General features: G+C 52.1%; 1 protein-coding gene across 1 annotated transcript; it reads right to left on the reverse strand.

The window, feature by feature from the left end:
• Positions 1-655: 655 nt before the first annotated feature.
• ARPC5L (actin related protein 2/3 complex subunit 5 like) lies at positions 656-7,927 on the reverse strand. The gene is made up of 4 exons (XM_060411817.1): positions 7,692-7,927; positions 3,507-3,588; positions 2,366-2,542; positions 656-1,203 (listed from the first exon to the last, which is right to left on the reverse strand). Exons 1-4 carry the CDS (start codon positions 7,838-7,840, stop codon positions 1,141-1,143), a joined length of 471 nt encoding a protein of 156 aa, XP_060267800.1. The 5' UTR covers positions 7,841-7,927; the 3' UTR covers positions 656-1,140.

Consider the following 7,927-nt stretch of genomic DNA (forward strand, 5'->3'; position numbering starts at 1 on the left):
GGTCCTGCAGAGGAGTTGGGAGGATTGTCACTTTGGTCAACATCCATCTCCAAGGCCCGCATGACTGGGAAGAGCTTCAGGAATACGAATGGGGTCCTAACCCATAACAGAATGCAGACTACAGCTCCATGTGCTAAAAAGGAAACAAAAGCATCTGCTCTTCAGACAGGCCCACTGTCAGCGGTTACAGGGAACAAAATGTGCCTTGTCTGTGTACAGGCTTGTTCCTACCTGTTTGTCTCTCCCTCCTGTAAAGAAAACCCCTCAGCATCACAGTCTTCCTGGCGAACAGCCAAGCCCAGCGTCCGGAGGGGTTGATGGGCACACCTGAGCCCACTCCCAGGACTCCCAAGTGCAATCACACAAACTGAAGACTTTATTAAATAAGCTCCAAAACTACATACAAATCAGAGGAGTAAAAACAATAGTTATTCAGCAAAACATGTCTGTGTAGCAGCCAGCAGCACTGTGGCCCAGGCTCGAGGGACCGCTGCAGCCAGAGTGAGAACACCACGCTCGCTCCCAGGCAGCTCTGCAGGGAGTTTTGTCTGTCTACCACTCCACGTCCAGTTTCCAGAACAGGCCACCTCTCATCCATGACCATCCCATTTATTTCCCGTTCCTTTTATACACATGAAACACACGGCAGAGTATATACTAATAAGCCAAGAGCTTTATTGATGCAGCAGGCACTTTACAATGAACCCAAGAGAGCCCGCCTTCTCTGGGAGGTCGGGGTGTCTGTACAAACCCTCGGGGGTTTCCGCTTCAAAAAAAAACCTAGCTCTCCCTTTTACCGCAGCCCTTGGATCTGCACCTGCCCAAACCACCCCTCCCTCCTTTTAAACAGGCAGTGCACACAGGTACCCCGGACCAAGGCGGGCCAGCCACTCTGGTAGAGTCAAAATGTCAGTTCTGCGTTACTCGTGGACAAAGGCATAGACTATCAGATCCTGCAAAGGATTTATGAAAACAGACGATCTCTCCCTCCACCTTGAAAATAAAACACTTCAGCGGATGCAGGTCGTGAAATAGTTGACTTGGGAGTTCCGAGACAGGCGGCCCATTGTCAATCCCTTCTTCGACAGCCTGTGCATCCAAAATTCTTCTTGAGGTAACATGAGTCTCTCTCTTTTTTTTTTAAACAGTCTTTCTTGCTGTAAGAACTCTTATAATGGAGCCTAGTCCTCCTACTGCTAATGCCTGTAGGGGCAGCAAAAGAAAAGGTGTCAATTGAGACCTGGCTGGCCAAGGGGCTCCTAGCTTCTTGCCAGGGGAGACAGGACTACACTCCTGACCATGTCACAGATCTTCTGAAAAAGCATTCCTGCGAGAGCACAGAAGAGGTGTCAACAGGGCCTGCATTCGACGGATCGAGCCCTTTCCTGGAACAAAGGGTCCCCAAAAGCTGTTGGCTCTTTAAGGCAGGAGAACTGGGCTTGCAACACTGTCACCAAGCTCACAGAGCCCCCCAGTTTCCCTTTGACAAGCTCACTGTATCCAGAAACAGCCCTAGGCCCTAAAACAGACACTAGCCCACTGCAGTGGAAATGTCCACAGGCTCATGCATCCGGCTGCCATGAAGGGACCAGAGAGCGTGGCCCCTCAGACGACTCCAAGGGCTTTGCTCAGCTCCCAAGCACCATAGCCACCTCCATTACGAAGCCCAGGAGCTCACCTTCTGGCAGGGCAGGCAGAACACCCACCAGCAGCACCAAAGGCCACAATTCAGCCCAGGCCTGAGGCTGGCCATGTGACTGACCCCTCAGTTAAGGGCCACTCCCTTAGTACTCGGCAGAGCCTTTCATGAGGGACACTGGCTTGACAAGAGGTGGCCCTCCCTCCACCCCCCCACCCCCTACCCACCCCCCAACACCTTGTACTAAAACAAAGGACAGGCCCAGCTTTTCCAGCTTCAGGAGGATGAAGGTCCTATTAAGAGACTGCCAAGGTATCTACCACTGTTTCTGTGTGGCCTGGTGAGGTAAGGCTGGAGCAGGAAGCCCTCAGAGCTAACCGGAGGGCTCAGCCTGCATCTAAGGCCCAGGATCACCACCTCCGCCAGCCCAAAGAAAGTATGTCAAAGCCCTGCCACCAGCAAGCCTACCTGAACCTCACCAGCCAAGTTACAGGCCCCAAGGCCTCCCCGGCACAAACTCAGCTAAAGCAATGGCAATGACCAGAGATGGTGGACCCCTACCAGTGCTTCCTTGGGAGAGGAAAGTGCTCAGATGTTCCAGGTTGCTTGAGGCGTGGCCCTCATTCTCAACGGCCTATCAGACCATCCTGTCTGTGTTTGGGACTGCCTGGCCTGTTGATCTGAACCCTGGGCTGGGGTGAGCCAGCGGGCAATGTGTTCACGTACCTTTTCATGCCACTGGAGTAACACTGCGCTGCTATTCTCTGTGGGCTTCTCAAACCCTTTATAAATGTACTTCATTAGCAAGTCAATGCCGTTTCTGTCCAGTGACTGCACAGCCTGCTCGATTTCGCTGCTCTTAAAGTTTGTAAGCACTTTCAGCACCACGCCCTGGGCCCGCTCCTACAGGGGAAAGAGAGAGGGAATGGGGTCTAGAGCCATGGCCCAGGCGTACCCACGTCCCGCACTGCAGGCTCTGAAACAGCAAACCAAGTAGTCAGAACTCATTAGGAACATTGCCCAATTTCTAATTCATTTGCAATGCTTAAAAATATATATATATATATATATAGTGAAATTTTTTTTTATTAAGTTTCAAAGTATCCCAAAGTATTCAAAGCCAATGATTTATTCCACTTATCTGAGGGGAAATAAGCAGTTTACTGGGAAAAAAATCACTATTTCTGATGACGCCAGCAAGGCCTTAAATTCAACTCCCATATTTAAAAAACAAACAACAAACCCCCCACATAGCAAAAGGCAAGTTTCCTTGGCTGTACCTTCTGTGCTCACGCCCAGTGGAACAAAGGGGCCACTCCCCTCCACTTTTGAGAGGTGCAGTCATTGATTAAATCAAGATACCATCACAACACAGAAAAAACCCCAGCTCTAAAGAGACCCCCTTCCCGGACCAAATTTTAGATAGCCTCACTGATGAGATTTTAGGCAGCCTAACCGATGCGGTCTGCCCAAGTGTCTCATCTCACCTAGTTTTTAAGAGGCAGAAATCATAAAAGCACTGAAAATCCTTATGCAAATAAAGCCTATTCAATAGCTTATAAAAGCATAACCACTAAGTCCCATGAGGCAAGCTAATTTATAACTTTGTTCATCAGGAAGGGCTGGGCTGACTTCTCACCCCATGAGGCCTTGGGGAGGAATGAACGTTTCTTTGGGGAGTGTTTACTACGAACACTGACAGCTTTGGTGTCAGGGGTGCCAGGCAGCTTCTGAGGAAACACTGCGCGGAGCCAGCTCGCTTCCCTGGTAGAGGTCCACTGATGAAGAGATGAGACACCTGCTGTCCAGAGCCCCGGGAAGCTCATGCCCTGGTCCCAACACCGCCCAGCAGCTCGACCCCCTTTACCTTCACGGCTTGATTCTTGGTGTTGACGGGAGAGTTCCGCAAGGCTGCGTGAAACGCCCGAAGCATGTCCCCTGTGCACTGGCGGTTAAGGACAACTCGCCTCAGCGTGTCCGCGCTTTTCTTAACAAACTCATTTCAGGAAGAGCTCAAGGGAGTAGTGACAAGTGCCATCTTATCCACATCCAGCCCCCACCCACTGTGGCTTCCCCGTGGGCACCACCTGTTTAGAGGGCAGTCTATAGCTCTCCTTAGCCACAAGGAGGGCGGGAGGGGCACCTCTGCCAAGCCTCTCCTTCTGCGGCCCCTAACCTTCCCCTTCAAAGCAAGTTTGGACATGGACTCGCTCCCTCCCAGGAGGAGGAATGAAGTTGCTGCCCCAGCATGGTGACTTGCAGCAATATCTGACAAAGCTGGTTGACACCTACTTGGCACCGGGCCCCGTATCTGCCCTGCTAGACCCTCATGACCACTGTGTGAGGTTATCATTTTCATCTTCTCATTCTCCAAAGGGAAGAACGAAGGCACAGATGGAGGTCCCTAATTCTTAATCCAGTGTGTTAAACTATTAAAGAAATTAAGATGTGCTAAAACTTTTATCTTCCAAAACCTACCCAAGTCAGTGCGGTCCCAACGGAGGGAAATTTAACAATCTCAAAGAACCGTCTGCCAAGGAAATAAACCAAGCTTCCCCTCCCTGTTCCCCAAACCTTAGCTGGAGTCCTGACACACTCTTTGCTGAGCTCTGAATATCCAGCACGCAAAAGAAAATTACAATCTGGGTTAGGTCCCTAAAGGTGACACCTATTTTAAACTGAATTACATCAGCTGACTTTCATTTCCTCATCCGAAACATCAGCTTCAGCCAAAAAGCTTCAAAAATAGAACAAGAGGTGGCTTCTGCCCAATCGGGTCTCTACTCCTGTTCATGCAGTGATACCCACATGTGAACAGCCAGAACCTCCTGAGCAGAGCCGAGTGCCCAGTCTGCCCCACTGTGGCCTCCATCTTCAGTGAGTTGGGCCCACACCCCCAAGGTGGAGCCCCCTAGCACCTTGCAGGGCTGTGGTCCACTCTCGCACACCCTGTACCTGTCAGCTTTGGAATCCTTTCGCCCAGCCAGGCGTGGGCCAGTCTGATTATCAGTCACTGATAAAACTTCTACCTCAGAACTCTTTGTGAATTTGGCATCCCAGAGCAGTAAGCAGAGTCCCAGTAAGCTTCAGAGGAGCGCAACTGGCACTCTCCACTAACCAAGCATGGCTGGGAAACAGTACTTCAGAAGATGAATAGGTAAGGGTAGGGTAACCAGTCCACAGAGGCAAAAAGACCCATGGCCCTGACGTTCATCTCTGCAGCATCCCTCTGCCTATCATTCACTGTAGTGTTGAAAGGTAGGGGCCTTCAGGAGCTGAGGCAACTAGGGAGCAGGGAGGAGCATACCATCTATCAAGCTGGCCTCTGTCTAGGACAGCTTTAGCCCCTTCCAGAAAACCAGCTGCAGAAGCTGGGGAACGGTGCCCAGCTCCAGGTCTCCTCTAGATCAGGGTTTCTCAACCACAGCACTAATGACATTTTAGACCAGATGACTGATGTGGGGTCTGTCCTGTGCATCTTACAATATTGAGCAGCACCTCTGGCCTCCACGGACTAGATTCTAGTTGCACACCCCACCACATACCAAATTGACAAAGTATCTCCAAACATGGACAAATTTCCTCAGGGGGAGGAGACTGCACAATCACTCAAAACTCTGCTCTGGACAGATCCTCGCTTCAGAGGACCAGAAGGGGTCTCAGCAGGAAGAAAAGGAACCAAGTCTCAGATATGTACCCAGGTGTTTTCACATGTCATCTCATTACTGCTAACAGTTCTTTGTGACAAGAATCATTATTCTGATTTTAAAGGCAATGAATCTAAGGCTCAGAGAAGGAAAATGACCTGTTCAAAGTCACAAAGCTAACCTGTCCAGATGGCCTTCAAACCCAAGCATGCCTGAGTCCAAAGTCAAGCTCTTTCTACAACCCTCTGCAGCCACTCCCCCCCCCACCCCAGACGCAACTGGCATGCCCAGGATGCTTGCTGTGGGTCCAGTACCATTCTGAAGCCTTCTGGGATGCTATCTAGTAATGCTCCCACGGAACCTGTAAGCCCAGCTTGGTTCTCCTTTTAACAAAGGAGGCTACCAAGGTTCAGGGAGGGTAACTGACCTACTCAAAGTCACACAGCTATAGCATGACTGAGTTGGGTCTGTGTGGGTGCACAGCTCATGCTCTATTTCATCCATGACTAGCTTCCCTGTAACAGAACTAGGATGGGCCTACTCCCTACATTCTCCCACTCCAATCAACCAACCCCTATCCCTACTCCCCCCACCTCTGTTCCAAGACTCCTAGAAGCCTGCTCCACAGTTCAATAATCTAAATCCAATACCTGGCACACGGTAGGGACTCAGCAAATATTAGCTCCTTCTTCCTCCCTTCCTGGGCCCCGCTCAGTTCTCATTTGCTAACCTCTCTTTCCCAAATCCCAAAAGGTACACGCTCCATGGTAACAAGGTTTCTGACACTGCCATTAGTGGAGAAACTACCATCCCGGTGTGCTAAGCCTAGGCTTCCAAGCAGCCTCAAGGATCATGTCAGGAGCGTACCAAGAGGTGACCTTCAACAAGTCCCTGCAGCACTGGGACCAAGACAGCAGACCACCAGACCCCGCGCTCCCCTTCAGTGGATGATCTGGGCCACAGGTCTGATGCTGGAGTCTTTTTGCCAATACCTGCCCATGAGCCGGGTTCTGCACCACACTGCAGAATCAACCTTCCCTCATGGGGGCCATTCTCATGACCCCACTTCACCAATGGGGAAAGCGTGGTGATCCTGACGGGGCAGGAAATAACAAGATCGAATCCCCACCTTTGAAAATACATTTCTGTTCAAACAAAGAAAAGCTGAAGACATTTGTTTCAAAGGCACTTTGGAGGAACACTGCAGGACTCCTCCCAAAGGCAGTGAATGGGTTCGACTTCCCAAGCTGAGTCAACTGATAAAACACCCAGAACCTGATTTATATACAGTACAGCCTGAGCCTCCAACCCTGTCCTGGCCAGTAAGGGGGAGGTGGAGGCACTTCCTGTAACACCATTTGAATAAAGAAAAATCCTTCCTGTGAGAATAAGTCAGTTTCCTGTGCTCAAAGTGCTACAGGACCAAGCAGGCTGTGACAACCACCTCTATTTTTAATCTTGTTTTCTAAATGCTTGTTTTCTGTGACCACAAACAGTCATTTCCAATCGTGGGGCTCTACTTTTATATCTCACTTTATGCTGCTTGGTTTTTCTTAGCTCTAAACAACTAGTTTTTTTTCCACTGCTTCCTGCACAAGAAGGCTATCGGGGGGAGGGAGCCAAAACTCACTTGTTGAACGTGACTGAGACCACTGAGGTCCGAAACCCAATGGTCACAGGAAACTAAGAACAGGTGAGGAAGAGTGGCATTAAGCTGAAGGGTCAGAACGATTCTGAGGTGCGAGGTGAAATCTCAGACCTCAGGGCTGGACTAAGGCTGCAGCCTTCGCTCCCCCTTGGGTCCTTTCTTCCCAAGAACTGCCGTCTACCACCTATTTTCAAGTGGTGCTGCAATCCAGCCCGAAAGGACTGTGCCTGGGAGCCGCCCTGGCTGCTCAATTACTCAGCGGTGGCTCACCTTGGCCCCTCCCGCCGATCAAGCCCGAGTAAGGCCCCGTTTCCTGCATGAGAGAGATGGAGTGATCGGGAGCCCAGGCAAGCGCCAGCCTGAGGGGACGGAGGGAGGAAAAGAGGAGAGGCCACCCGGGGCAGTGAAGGGCCTGCGGGGCTGGAGGTCCGTCCGGCATGCTCTTGGGGCCGCCGAGCCAGCCAGCCCACCAGGATCCAGGAGCCGCGTGGGGCCGCACTGCTGAGGGAAGGTCCAGGGGCCCGGGACCAGGACAAGGGGGCCCGAGACCAGGACAAGGGGAGTAGGGAGTTCCTGAAAGGGAACTGAGGATGCCTGCCCGAGGAGAGCCAGATCAGAAGGGAGTTAGGAGACTGACCTGGGGGGTCCGGGGATGAGAGGAGCGGAGAGGCCGGCCTGAGGGGCCAGAGCCAGGGATGAGTTAAGTAGGAAGGCCGGGCCACAGGGAAGCCCGGGCCGCCGCGCGGGGGAAGGATATTGCCGCAGGAGCCCGTCCACCTCGCTAGGGTCCGGGCCTGGCTCGCCCGCCGCCGCCGCCGCCTCCTCCTGCTCGTCCACGAATTTGTTCTCATCAAATTCATCGATGTCCACCCGACGGAAGCGCGAGGACAGCGTGTTCCGGGCCATGGCGGGGACTCAGCGCCCGCTGAACCGGCTATACTCCGGAGCGGACCTCCACTCTACTCCGCTCAGAACCGGCTCCGGCTCGGGGGC

The sequence above is a fragment of the Ovis aries genome, chromosome 3, assembly GCF_016772045.2.
Source record: "Ovis aries strain OAR_USU_Benz2616 breed Rambouillet chromosome 3, ARS-UI_Ramb_v3.0, whole genome shotgun sequence".
NCBI lineage: Eukaryota > Metazoa > Chordata > Mammalia > Artiodactyla > Bovidae > Ovis > Ovis aries.

What these genes read in the sequence shown, in the direction of transcription:
- ARPC5L (XM_060411817.1), bottom strand. Translation starts at nt 7,840, where the DNA reads ATGGCCCGGAACACGCTGTCCTCGCGCTTCCGTCGGGTGGACATCGAT. An exon ending in GTGGACGGGCTCCTGCGGCA is followed by an intron (nt 3,589 to 7,691) that starts ATATCCTTCCCC and finishes TGTCCTTAACCG; the next exon opens with CCAGTGCACAGGGGACATGC. An exon ending in CCAAGAATCAAGCCGTGAAG is followed by an intron (nt 2,543 to 3,506) that starts GTAAAGGGGGTC and finishes TTTCCCCTGTAG; the next exon opens with GAGCGGGCCCAGGGCGTGGT.